This window comes from Corythoichthys intestinalis, chromosome 22, assembly GCF_030265065.1.
Source record: "Corythoichthys intestinalis isolate RoL2023-P3 chromosome 22, ASM3026506v1, whole genome shotgun sequence".
NCBI classification, from domain to species: domain Eukaryota; kingdom Metazoa; phylum Chordata; class Actinopteri; order Syngnathiformes; family Syngnathidae; genus Corythoichthys; species Corythoichthys intestinalis.
The window spans coordinates 10097678-10111964 of NC_080416.1; the positions used below are offsets into that span (position 1 = coordinate 10097678).

Sequence of the window (14287 nt, forward strand, 5' to 3'; positions counted from 1 at the left end):
TTTTCGTTTTATTAAAATTTGTAAAATTTTCAATCAAAAAATAAACTAGTTGCTCGCCATTGTTCATGTCATTACACCATGCTGACTCCCCAAACCCATAAAATCATTTGGACCCAAGCGCCAGCAGAGTGCGCCAAACAACAAAAAACAAGTAACAAGCGGACATTACACTGCTGTCATTTTAATCTGAGCGGGGCATGTGCGTTAATTGCGTCAAATATTTTAACGTGATAAATTTAAAAAATTAATTACCGCCCGTTAACGCGATAATTTTGACAGCCCTACACATAACATGAGTTTTGATTGTTATTTACATCTGTAGCGCTGCAATGTATGCTAGGAGGCATGTTGCACGACAACAGTGTTGACAGCAGGTGGCAGCAGATGTTGACAGTCTTCCCCCAAGGGAGCAGTGATGGCCAATTGAAGCTTCTTGTCGCAATGAAGCTTTGCAAACAATTGGTTCAAAGCTTCATGGTGGTGGATTTGGTCTTATAACAGTTTTATAATGCCGCTGCCAAATAATATGTTACCAGTTAATATCTTTCGGTGTAAATATCACATAATACAGTGAGGACAGCTGCTGCTTATGGTCCAGTGTGTCTTATCTATTAACAAATGCCGTTTTCGTGCCAAATTTGGTTGGTTGCGGCTTATCATCAGGTGCGCCTTATAATGCGAAAATTATAGTAGGTTTCAAATGAATGACGCTGATGGTAAAAGTATGTTTGTGTTTGTTACCTGCAGAAAGCTCCTACTCCAGCCACAACAGTGCAAACACCTTCATTGAAGCAGAAATTGGGTTCAACGTCGCACTGAGAGACGCAAATGCCGGGTCCCGAGCGCACGAAACCCAGCCTGCACCCGTCGCTTCCCATGGCGCCTCCCAAGCTCAAGTTCTCATCGTTGTCTAGCGAAGGTGAGACGGGTTTATTCTCTCCTGGGGGTTGGGCGTTGACAGGACGAACGGGAGCGCTGGCCAAAAGCGGGTTCTCGTCTTCCATGTCAGCCGGGGGCGAAGGGGACGGTTCCGGCTCTTGGGTGGGTGCAGACGCCGAGAGGTCGTCATCGGGGGACAGGTAGTCGTAAAAATCCGACAGCGTCCAAGCTGTGGGATCGCCTCCTTTTTGTTTCTGCGGTTTCGGTAGATCATCAGCCGGTAGGATCTCCGGTGCCGGACTGTGGAACTCCACGGCGATTATGTCGTCAGACAATGGGTTTTGATCCGGTCCCGCTCCTCCTGCGGTGAGCTCCTCGCCCACGGGATCTGGATCTGGATGAATGTGTTTATGGGAGCGGTGATGTTTGGAAAAAATGGGACGCCCCGCTTCAATCAGGTGGTCTCGCTCTGCCGAGTCTTCGCTTAGGCCCATTCCGGTATTGGAGGTTTCTCGGCTGATGGATGACTGGTTGCGGTGATGGTGACGTCTAGTCATTGAATGCCTCCCTGGAGATTAAAAACAAAATGACAGATTAGGGATTTGTGAATTAGGGTTGTGACAATATATCGAAAAGGCGATATATTGTGATACTTTGTTGCCCAAAAGGTTATCGATATGCTCCCACCAAGACTCAATATATGGCGGAAAACAGACAAGACTGAAAAAGCAGTTTCTGCTCTTGCACTCCTCTTTAAAAGAAACTGCTGAATTTTAAGCTAAAACAACTGTTGTGTTAGATATAGAACAATATGTCTACAGTATATGCTGCCATTGCAGATTCATGGCACATTAAGCCCCCGAACTCTTTTTAATTTGTCCGTTTTACCCTGAAAACCTCCGTTTACAGACGTCGTGCAACCGCTTTTGTTTCGACCCAGCCATAAAACAAAGGTCATTAATTATATTTATTATTCAAAATGTCTGTCGTTTTTAGCATAGAATCATTCATTGATGTCTCATATTTCGTTTAAAAAAAAAAAAAAAACGACTTCAAAAATTATTCATTCGCATATTTTAAACTTTTAAACAAATTATGTCACAATGAAAAAAAATGGTGTCTGTAAAAAAGTCACGGATATCTACCTCATAACGATCGCTTAATTGTATTTTTTTTTTTTTTTTTGTTACTGTCGCATTTTCTCCGATATGTTTGATGATAAATAATTGATTCAAACAAAAAAAAGTTGAAAAACAAAAGTTTAAAAGGGTAAATATATGAAAAAGAAAATCTCAACCACTCCTTGATGTCTGCGATTTCTGCATCGCGACCCTTGTTATATTACCATGTTTCACCCATAATCCAGCTGTGGCCGTTCACAGCTGTGTCTTGACACTCAGTGATACATGCTACATGAAGTTTTTGGATCGAAACAAAGTAGGTACGCAATAGCTCATTAAAGTCATGGCGTCTGTAATTCTGTTCTCGCGTGCTCTCACCTCCAGATAGGGTTTTGCTATTTTTAAAAAATATATATATATTTTTTAAATGCCCTCCTGCTCAAATTTTTTCTTCCCCCAGAAAATTGAGATTTTAAGCTTTCCAATGATGAATCACCCATGCATATCGGACAATTTTGAAAGTTGGCTAAATTCGGGGTCTCAGAGCGGAACTTCAGGTCACTTAAGTGTTTTCCGCCACATTGTTTTAAAAAGGTGTCAAAAGGAACCAACAGGTTGCATTCCATTAGAATAGTGTCTACGTTAATTCGCTGACTGCCACTGTTGATGCAAGACATCCAGTTAATTTTGACTGGATTGGACGTCTCGCGCAGTGACAGTAGCACTGAAACCAGAGCATTCACAGTTTTATGGGCATTTCAGGTCAGTTCCTGTTCATTATAGGGCATTTACAGGTTACTTCTTGTTGATTTGAAGTCACTTCCCATTGATTTGGGGACATTCTTGGCTCAATTCCTTTTCAGTAACCCATGATCAACAGGAATTGACCTGTAAATGCCCCAAAATCAACAGGAAGTTTTCCTGTAAATGCCCCAAAAGGAAGTGACTGAAAATGAACAAGAAATGACATAAAATGCCCCTAAAATTAATTAATTGCCTGGTATTGTCTGCCATTGATGGCCATAGACGTCCAATCCATTGGAAGTGTTGGAACCCAAAGACTTTCAACCCCTTTTGTGAATGTTATCTGGTCACATGGGTTACTGTATTTTGCCCAAAAAGTCATGGTTTGCCCCCAAAATTCAAAATTATTTCACCATAAAATATTAAATGAATCAAGGCACAATCAGATCACGTTCATTTATTTATATATATTTTTTGCTGTTCCACTAAAATTTGACAAAAACATCCCCATTAATTTTCAATGGCACATTCAACACCTACTAAAGAGCCAGAAAAGCAACCCTATAGATTTTTTTAACTCCCACAAAAAACTTAATTTTTTTTTTAACCAAAAATCAACAGGAAGTGACCCCAAACAATCCAGGTATGACCCAGAAAAGCTCCAAAATCAACGGAAAGCGAACCGGAAATACCCGAAAATATATGCACAAAGAAAGAGGGAAAAAACATAGACTAAATTGCATTTTGAGGGAAAATTAATTTGATTAAATCCAACACATAGAACAGAGAGATATAATCTTAAAAGGCAATTTAAAATAAAAATAGAATAGAGAACAACCGGCTGAATAAGTGTACGATATGCTAAGGTTACATAAACAACAAAATGGGAACGTACTCGGTATGTTAACTTAACATACACTGCTGACCAAAAGCACTGGCAACCCTGCAATTCTGTCAGATAATGCTTAATTTCTCCCAGAAAATGATTACCATTATAAATGCTTTGGTATTAATATCTTCCTTGATTTTGCTTGCAATGAAAAAAAAAGAGAATAAGGGGGGAAAAAAATGAAATCATCATTTTTCACAAAACTCCAAAAATGGGCCGGACAAAAGTAATGGCACCCTTTGAAAAATCATGTAATGCTTCTCTAATTTGTGTAATTAACAGCACCTGTTACTTATCTGTGGCACATAACAGGTGGTGGCAAGAACTAAATCCCACTTGCAGCCAGTTAAAATGGATTAAAGTTGACTCAACCTCTGTCCTGTGTCATTTTGTATACCACATTGAGGATGGAGAAAAGAAAGAAAACCAAAGAACTGTCTGAGGACTTGAGAAGCAAAATTGTGAGGAAGCATGGGCAATCTCATGGCTACAAGTTCATTTCCAAAGAGCTGAATGTTCCTGTGTCTACTGTGCGCAGTATCATCAATATGTGTAAAGCCCATGGCACTGTGGCTAACCTTCCTAGATGTGGACGGAAAAGAAAAATTGACAAGAGATTTCAACGAAAGGTTGTGCGGATGGTGGATAAAGAACCTTGACAAACATCCAAAACAATTTCAAGCTGTCGTGCAGTCCGTGGGTACAACAGTGTCAACCCGTACTATCCGTCGGCGTCTGAATGAAAAGGGACTCTATGGCAGGATACCTAGGAAGACCCCACTTCTGACCCAGAGACATTAAAAAGCTAGGCAACTTACCTGAGAAAGCCAAAAACGTTTTAGAAGAATGATCTCTAGGAGCAAAGGGAAAAGGCATCAATGTACTGTTTACAGGAAAAAAATGAAACCTTAAAAGAAAAGAACAAAGTCCCCACAGTCAAACATGGCGGAGGTTTCCTGATGTTTTGGGGAATGCTTTGCTGCCTCTGGCGCTGGACTGCTTGACCGTGTGCATGGCATTAAAAAGTCTGAACACTAGCAAGAAATTTTGCAGCATAATGTAGGGCCCAGTACGAGAAAGCTGGGTCTTCCTCAGAGGTCATGGGTCTTCCAGCAGGAAAATGACCCAAAACACACTTCAAAAAGCATTAGAAAATGGTTTGAGAGAAAGCACTGGAGACTTCTAAAGAGGCCAGCAATGAGTCCAGACCTGAATCCCATAGAACACCTGTGGAGAGATCTGAAAATGGCAGTTTGGAGAAGGCACCCTTCAAATCTCAGAGACTTTGAGCTGTTGGCCAAAGATGAATGGTCAAAAATTCCAGCAGAGCATTGTAAGAAACTCTTTGATGGATACCGGAAGTGGTTGTTCGCAGCTATTTTGTCTAAATGTTGTGCTACCAAGTATTAGGCTGAGGGTGCCAAAACTTGGTCTGGCCCATTTTTGTAGTTTTGTCTAAAATGAGAATGATTTTTTTTTTCTTTCCCATTCTCTTTTGTGTTTTTTCATTGCAAGCAAAATAACTGAAGATATTACGACCAAAGCATTTGAAATTGCAATAATTTTCTGGAAGAAATTGAGCATTATCTCACAGAATTGCAGGGGTGCCAATACTTTTGGCCAGCAGTGTGAGGGCTGCCCGTGTTTAGTTGGATGTAAAAGGGGCTTGTAGCCAAAAGAACATGCCAATAAGTTTACCAAACCATCAGTGTCACTTCACATCACTAAATCCACTGAAATCTTCATCCTCGGTGTGACTTTTAAAAATATTCGACAACTACCGTAATTTCCCGAATATAACGCGCACTTTTTTCCCCCCAAATTCAACTTGTAAACTCATGGTGCGCATTATAAACGGGTACATGGATGGAGACAGAAATATATATGTATTACATATATATATAAACCGATTTTTTTTCATTGACACGGCCACGTTGTGTTGAAGAAACGTATGCGGCGACCCGTTGCCGACCATTACGGTACGTGACGTCACCTTTTTGTTTCGGTAATACTTCACTCTAATCGGCCGAATGATTTCGTCTGTGTTAAATTCTGCTTTTTTCACTCTTCGTAAAGCACAGAATTTAGTTTCTTGAACTCATTTGAGTCGACGTTTATTGCAGCTCCGCAATTCGGACCATAACAAATGTAAGGACACACACTTCCTGTGTCCGTCAACTATATCGGTCCCTCGGGAAACTCAAACCCAAATAACAATAGTTCCTTTTGTTACTGTCGTGTTGACAGCTATGAGCTCTCACGGATTTCCGACTTACGATCTGACTTTCATTTTACCGTATCAATCCATGGAAGAAACATTTATTCATCATGAGGAAACGAGCAAGTTATACAGCAGCCTTTAAAAGAAAAGTCACATCTGTTTTGTTTTCTCCTAGATTCTGGTAAGTTGGAGAAGTTGTCAAATCATATTATTACCGTAAATATTGTCAGTTTACGGTAATGTTTTGAACTACCAATGTGCTATGCTTGTGCTGTGTTTCACCAGTCAGTAAAATGACATCTCTGTATCTGTACACAAGCTCTGTTTTCTTCTAAAATTAGGGTGCGCGTTATAAACGGGTACAATAATTTTCCCTAGATTTTACAAGTAAATTTGGGGTGCGCATTATACACGGGTGCGCCTTATATTCGGGAAATTACGGTAAATAACATGTGAAATGATATAATAATGTGTTAATTAGGGTTATCCCGATCGTTTTTTTGCTCCTGATCCGATCCCCATCGTTTTAGTTTGAGTATCTGCCGATCCCGATATTTCCCGATCCGATTGCTTTTTTTGCTCCCGATTCAATTCCAATCATTGCCAATAATTTTTCCCGATCATATACATTTTGGCAATGCATTAAGAAAAAAATGAATAAAACTCGGACGAATATATACATTCAACATACAGTACATAAGTACTGTATTTGTTTATTATGACAATAAATCCTCAAGATGGCATTTACATTATTAACATTCTTTCTGTGAGAGGGATCCACGGATAGAAAGACTTGTAATTATTAAAGGATAAATGTGACTTTGTATATTGTGAGTAAATATTGTCATCTAGTGTATTTGTTGAGCTTTCAGTAAATGATACTGTAGCCATGGCCAAATGCATGATGGGAAGTGGAACCATGACTGTGGGTAGTGCTACCAATTGATATATCTTCTCTGCGTTGGGAAATAACTTTAGGTGTTAAGAAAAAGATCAAGTGCTACAAGTGCTACCTTGCTTCCCCACATTGCTTCCCATGATATTTCTAATCATAGGGAGAGGGATTGTAAGGCTTTGGCCAATTAAAAAAAGGCTCCAAAGGCTGCCAAATTTCACTCTACTCATTTTACGCTGCCTTTTATCTCTCTATATAGTTAAAACGACGCCATTACAGATTGAGCGCAACAATGCGTGAGTGGGTCGTGCAGCGCATGCATGAATTGCGTTAAATATTTTAAAGTGATACATTTTTAAAAAAATTAATTACTGCCGTTATCTGGATAAATTTGATAACCCTATCTTAAGCCTAAACTAACGACTCTGGGTGAGTGTAACATATTATGACTGTAACGTTAAATACAATTAGAAAACGATTTAATAAAAAAAAAAAAAGAAATTTAAAAAAGGCATGGCCGATATTTTTTTGCCGATTCCGATACTTTGAAAATGACGTGATCGGACCCGATCGATCGTCGATCGGGACATCTCTAGCGTTAATAATTTCACACATAAATCACTCCAGCGTATAAGTCGCACCCCCAGCCAAACTATGAAAACAACTGCGATTTATAGCCTCAAAAATATGGTAAGTGACCTGGAAATGTCTCAAAATCTCCCAGTCTAAATGAATTGGACGTCTAGCGCCGTCAATGCCAGTCAACTGAGTACCTTTGTAAGGGTTTTTAGCATGAAAAGGTTAAAGGTTCAAAGGTCAAGCGATTTACAGCGAATGACATCCAAAACACGAGTTCAAGACTGCAGTGTAATCAAAGTGTGACGACGCGGGATTAGACACACCCGATGACTGACTAATGTTCTCTGGTGACCAAGACTGGGTGAGGATTACTTAGATTAGGATTTAGAGGCATAGGTTAGGGGTCGCCTGCACACAAAAAGACATCCAGGGCAGAAAGAAATTGACATACTGGACGAATATCTTAATCTATACGTCCGTTTTTTGCTCAGTAAAATGGTCGCTCATTGTCAGGCAACCCATTCAGAGCGTCCAAACGTGCCCGCAGGCAGGAAACCTTAACGGTGGCCGAGGAAAGCGTGAGAGTCACGCGCACGCGCGGCGCAGTTGCCATGGTGAGATGCAAAGAGGTGGCAGGTTGAAAGGAGCTTCGGGAAAAACAGAGAATCCAGTGTTTGCCGCTGCTGCCGCTCTTGTTTTTTAATCAATTAGCCTGCCTCGCATTTCAGATGCATGCCAAAATTTAACCCCCCCAAAAAACAAAAGTGAAGCAGAGTGAAAAGTCTTGAAAAGAACATGTTTCGGCAAAACTGATTACGGTTGACTCCAACTATTTGTTTTGATGGTGACGGATGAAAAATTTGAATTTACGAGCCTCTGCTGTTTAAAATTGAATTTCTTTGAAATATGTGCCTTTAACTGCCACTCTGTGTTCACCTTGTCTAGTCGCCATGGTAACGAGTGAGTTGGACTGGCGGTGGCCTCGTACACGCTCCTTCACAAGCCATCGCTGGTTTTAACTCATTGAGGAAGATAGACGTTCAATCCATTTGGACGCCTATCGCTGTCATAATTACTACACTAAAACATAATTATTTAGTGGCTTCAATGTCAGCCAATGAGTTAATTATAATCCAATTTGGTGCATTAAGGATTGTAATCGCGTTAATCTCACTTTTAATATAATTTTTTAGAAAATGACAGACACTCCCAGTTCAAATGGATTGGACGTCTATCGCTGTCATTCGCACTGAAACATAATTATTTAGTAGCCTCAATGTCAGACAATGAGTTCATTAAAGTCACATTTAGTGCATTAAGGATTGTAATCACGTTAATTTCACTTTTAATCTCATTTTTTTAAAATGACAGCCACTCCCAGTTCATATAGATGGGACATCTATCACCGTCAATGGCACAGAACCACGATCATTCACGCCTAGATTCTCCTAGTTCAGTGGTTCTTAACCTGGGTTCGATGCAGTGTTGTTTTCGTCAACGATGACTAAAATATTTCTGCGACGAACAATTTTTTTCATGACGCTAATTAGACGATAACGAGCTAAGAACGTGTTTTGGGAGACTAAAACAACACAAGACGAATGCCAGTTTTCGTCTTGCGAGGTGAAAAAGAGACGAAAATGCGCCATAGTTTCTGACACATGTTCACAATGTGTGACATTTTTTGTGTTGTTAGCTTGCATCTTAGCATTGTCTGGGTGTGTCACTCATGTGATGTGCTGCGCGCCCAACTCACCGGTATCCTCTCCTCTCCAGGCTTGCTTTTTTTCCAAAACGCATTAGGATTTTTTTTCTTACCTTGCAATGTTGCTTTAGCCTTTAAAGGATCTGTGCTGAGTGATCATCACACATCAATGTAACTCGTAGTATTAGCATAGCATTCGCGTTAGCATTAGGCTAGTGCTAACTGCTAGGGGTCCTCTTAAACTCTCGGACAACATTTTTACACACAGTACATGGTGCCTAGGTGGGTATAAATAATTGAAAATGATTTACTGTTTTGAGTACGTCAACTCAAACTAGACAAAGACATATACATTTTGGAATGACTAAAATACAACTAAGACTAATAAGTATTTTTTTCCAAAAGACTAAGATTAAAACGAAAATTAAAAGGGCTGCCAAAAACAACACTGGTTCGATCGAACCCCAGGGGTTCAGTGAGTCAGTCTAAGTGGTTCGGCAAACGCAGAAAAAAAAGAAACGCAGAGCCTTATTTTTTGCACGCTGCGATTAAATCTAGGCAAAGTGGCGTTTAAGACCAGATTTTGGACTGGTTTGCTACCAATTTGCAGTCTTAATCAATTTCTTTTAACTGCTAGTCATCGATCTGAAGCGAGGAGGAACTGGTTTGCTCAGTGGAAGGTTGACTCGCACTTGGTATGAAGGAATACAACCATAGACTTCACTGTCAGTTGACGAGACACGGGGCTCAGAGCCGATCCGTAGGGGACCTATTTTCAAAAACTTAAAATTCAAATATTTTCAAAACCAAAGTCACTCGCGATCTAAAACCAAAAACAGGCACCTCCCTTAGGCATATATGAGTCTTTATAAGCAGCGACATAAAAAAAAAAAAAAAAAATTCAAAGTCGCTCCTCCATAAAATCCTGATTCATTATTTTTTATAAAAGTATTAACAAAACTTAAAATGGCTATAAAATTCTCAAATTTTACGCTAGATGCACAAAAATCCCCAAATGCAGAGATAATCACCTATATTTTAAGGATCAACCGCAATGTTTAAAATATCATATGGGTTTTTGCCCAAAATAGCAACTTCATCTATTTTTATTTAGTGCAAATTTTCAACAGCTAATAAATCACTCAATTTTCACATCAAACTTAATACTTGAGGAAAACATGCAGAACCATCTAAATTTTACTCAACAAAAGCAAAATTTGCTTTTTTTCTCTATACAATCACAACTTATTTAGGTTGAATTCCAATGTTACTATTGCCTCAGAACGTCTTGCCGGTGTACTGCCAAATTTTGCACCCATATAATATTTTGCAACCAAAGCTTTTGTGGCGGTGAATAATCACTATTTTACATTCAGTTGGACTCTGAGTGTTATCCAAAGGTGCTAAATAAATACGTTACATCATAAACATACATGTGCAACACGAAAATGGCGTAAATTTATGCTTAACGACACTGCGACGACGTTAACAGTGAGAGAGTGGCGTGCAGTTATTGTGTGCAGCCAACATGGGGGGATGTGTCTGAAGAGAACTTTCCTACATGTCTGTCCATGATCAAATGTAAATTAATATTCCTTTCTTTAAAGAAAGTTTGCAGTGTTTACTGAGTAACCACTGCATTCGCGGATATTTTTAAGACTGCGCGCGTTCGCAGAATCGCAAAGTAACAATTTCTGATAGGGTGAAAAATTTGACAGAAAACCGTTGTTCGTTCCATCCATCCATCCATCCATCCATCCATCCATCCATCCATCCATCCATCCATCCATCCATCCATCCATCCATCCATCCATCCATCCATCCATCCATCCATCCATCCATCCATCCATCCATCCATCCATCCATCATCTTCCGCTTGCTCCGGGGTCGGGTCGCGGACCGTTGTTTTTCGATTGAAATGTTTCATGAAATAAAAAATGTAAAAGGCGATTTTTTTTTTTGTATGGATGCAGAAATGTCTAAATTACTGCTTTTTTGCCCAAAAACAGGCAGTTGGCCGAAAATTTCCTGAATGTAAAGTTACGCTACTATGTATGGATACAGCATGGCGGCCATCACAAAACAGCTTTTTAAGTTGAAAATTCTTGCAAATAAATATTTAATCCTGGAATTTCGAAAGATATGAACATAGAACAGTCTAGATTCTTGGTTAAAAGCAAAAAAAGGGGCAGTTATCATTCATTTTACGTAAATATTTCAAGCTAAAATTGTGTAATCCAACATGGCAGCCGTCACAAAACAAAAAGCTTTTTAAATTGAAAGTGCATGCATAGTGCTATTTAATATAGTAATTAACTTGAACCCTCGAGCAAATCACATCGTAAAACCTTCGTTGTTTTCCACCTAAATCCGGCGTTAGATCGCAGCGTGTGTTTGAGTTTATCGCAGTGAAAGCCAACTCAACGTTCTGCCTGGTCGGCCCCCTACGGGAAGGCGTGGCACAATGTCTGTAGGAGCTGTCTTGTCAATTAATGGTGAAGTCTATGATACAACAGACCAATGGGCAGCGTGGTCTCAAATTTTGACCTCTTTATAAAACATTCTGTCAAAATGAGAACAATTTTGAACAGGAATTTGCTCAATTATTAGCTTTCTACCTTAGGTATATTGCTTTTGAATTTGAAAAAAAATGGCTTTATGATCTAATTTCGAAGGGTTTGGTGAATTCACACGTAAAACTTGTGGGGTTCGGTACGTTTAGCAAGGTTAAGAACCACTGTGGAAACAGATGGAGTGGATGTCTATCACCGCCAATGGCAGCTAGTGAGTTAATATAAGTCATATGTTGTGCTTTAAGGATTTTAATTGCATGACTTTAACTGGTAATCTAAGTGTTTTTCTGTTAATTGACCACTGCCAGGCACCCCACATTTGACTTGTCTAGCTCAGTCAATGGCACAGAAACAAAATCATTCGCTGGCTGGCAGCACCCAAAGTCAAAATGGTTTGGTCTTTCACCATAAATGGCACATAATAAGTTCATTAGAGTCATAATCAGGATCTTAATTGCTTTAATGTCTTAATTTGTTCTGTAAATGAATTATTTTAATATTAATTAGGGATGCAACTAACAATTATTTTCATAATCATTTCATCCGACGGATAAATGTCACTTTTTTCAATTACCTTCACAATTTACCTTTAAGTTATTTTAGGCATGTTGTAAGTAACAATGAAGACAAAATGGATGACTATTTCCGTCAAAAATATTATTTTATTACAGCTTCCTGACTTAACTGTCGACTACAATTGTATCGATGATCAAATTCGTTGACATCTAGTTTATTAATCGATTAGTTGTTGCAGCCTTGTTAAGAAGCTAGTTTAGACAGTAAGATGTCCGAAAATTGGCAAAAATGTGAATTGTTGTTTTCGAAAGTAAAAGCAGATTTTTGTTCATGTCCTACTTTATCTTAAAAACTTAGAAAATAATGAAGAAATCTAATCATATTTACAATTGAGAAGTTATATGTATGTTAGAATTTTGAGCATTTAGACAAATATAAGGTGAAGAAGGTCCTAAACGATTAATTGGTTATCAAAATAGTTGTCGATTAGTTTGCTAAATGATTAGTTATCGATTAATTGTTGCACCTTTAACATTAACTGTTGCCGTTTCAAATTAATTGGATGCCTATCACCGTCAAATATGTGACAATTTGAGGTCGGAAATTGAAAATAAGGGGTTAAATTGCATTAATCTATTAATAAAATAATTGAGATTATTTGCAGAAAATGTGTTTCTGCTTGAGCATATCACCATTCTTACACTCTATCTTTGCCAAAACTATATTAATCGTCTGCCATTGACAGCGATAGACGTCAAATCCATTTTGACAAAGTTCAAATGGATTAAACGTCTATCACCCTCGATGGCACTGAAAAATAATCATTCACTGCTAGTTCAAATAGCAGCCAAAAAGATAATTAAGGTAATATTTACTGCTTTAATGTAAATTTTCATCTTTTTTTCCTGTCAAGGAGTCATATGCAGATTTTATAAATGGGATTAACGATAATAATTCAATTCATTTTGAAATCTCTTGACAGTGCTACTGCATTTTTATGACAGTGTGTAGTGGAGGTGGGTAGAGTAGCCAAATATTTTACTCGAGTAAAAGTAGCATTACTTCAAAATAATATTACTCAAGCAAAAGTAGTCATCCAAAAAATGTACTCAAGTACAATTAAAAAAGTATCCAGTGAAAAGAATACTCAAGTAATGAGTAACATTGTGAGTAACTGCCTTTTTTTGTTTGATTTTATCTCAGCACAAACTTATCTATATGAACTGTTGTCATAATGATAGTGTACACTAACCCATTATATCACTACATCAAGCCAAAAAATACACCCCAAAAAAATCATTGAATTCCTGTGAGAGAAAAAAAAAAGTCACAAATAAAGCATTTTTCATCCAAAGAGCATGAGTGCCCTCTAGTGGAAAAATAGTTCCTATTTTAAATAGTGAATAGTTCTTTTATAGTTACTATTATGAAATTAAAAGGACCATATCTCCGGTTTTCTTTGGTCAATCGGCGCCAAATAAAAACTTTTCAAGTCATGTTGAGGGCAGTGCTCTATGTCAAATACTTCATTTTTTACTGTGCTTTAAAGAAGCCACGTGATTGAACAGGCTGGCGTGATCATAGAACGGCAAGCTTGCTTCTGATTGGTGTAATGGAGTCATGTGATTATTGTTGCGACGTCTCATTGGTGAAATTGTTAGAGCTACTCTTGGCATTGCTGGCAAAAAAAAAGATAAATCTAATATGTAGAATATAGTGGAAAAATGTAAAGACTCTTGTGTAGCCCAAAATAGCGGAGTAAGAGTACCGTTTTTTCTTCACAAATCGACTCAAGTAAAAGTAAAAAGTATGACTTAGTAAACTACTCTTAGAAGTACATTTTTCTCTAAAAGTGTAACGGAGTACATGTAATGCGTTAATACCCACCTCTGGTGTATAGTGGCTATTAATAATCACATTTGATGTGCCATTGACGGTGAAAGATGTCCAATCCATTTCCAATGGATTCAAATGAATCGGATCGAATCGAATCAGCACTGATAAAAGATGATTCACCGCCAGTTCAAAATAGCAGACCGTGAGTTAATTAGTTATATTTATGGCGTTAATCTCATCTATAAAGTCTTTTTTACTACAAATGAGCTGTAAAAGTGAGATTAAAAATTAGATTAATTCGATTCATTTCGAAATCTTTTAACCACATG

The 14287-nt window shown here is 38.4% G+C and overlaps 1 protein-coding gene across 4 annotated transcripts in view; it reads right to left on the reverse strand.

Moving 5' to 3' along the window:
• cspg5b (chondroitin sulfate proteoglycan 5b) overlaps positions 1-14287 on the reverse strand; it is a 36157-nt gene that overhangs the window by 20628 nt on the left and 1242 nt on the right. For all 4 annotated transcript variants that reach the window (XM_057827313.1, XM_057827315.1, XM_057827311.1 and 1 more), the window contains exon 2: positions 742-1447. In XM_057827313.1, coding sequence (XP_057683296.1) covers positions 742-1447 — 706 coding nt within the window. The remainder of the gene's footprint in view (positions 1-741; positions 1448-14287) is intronic.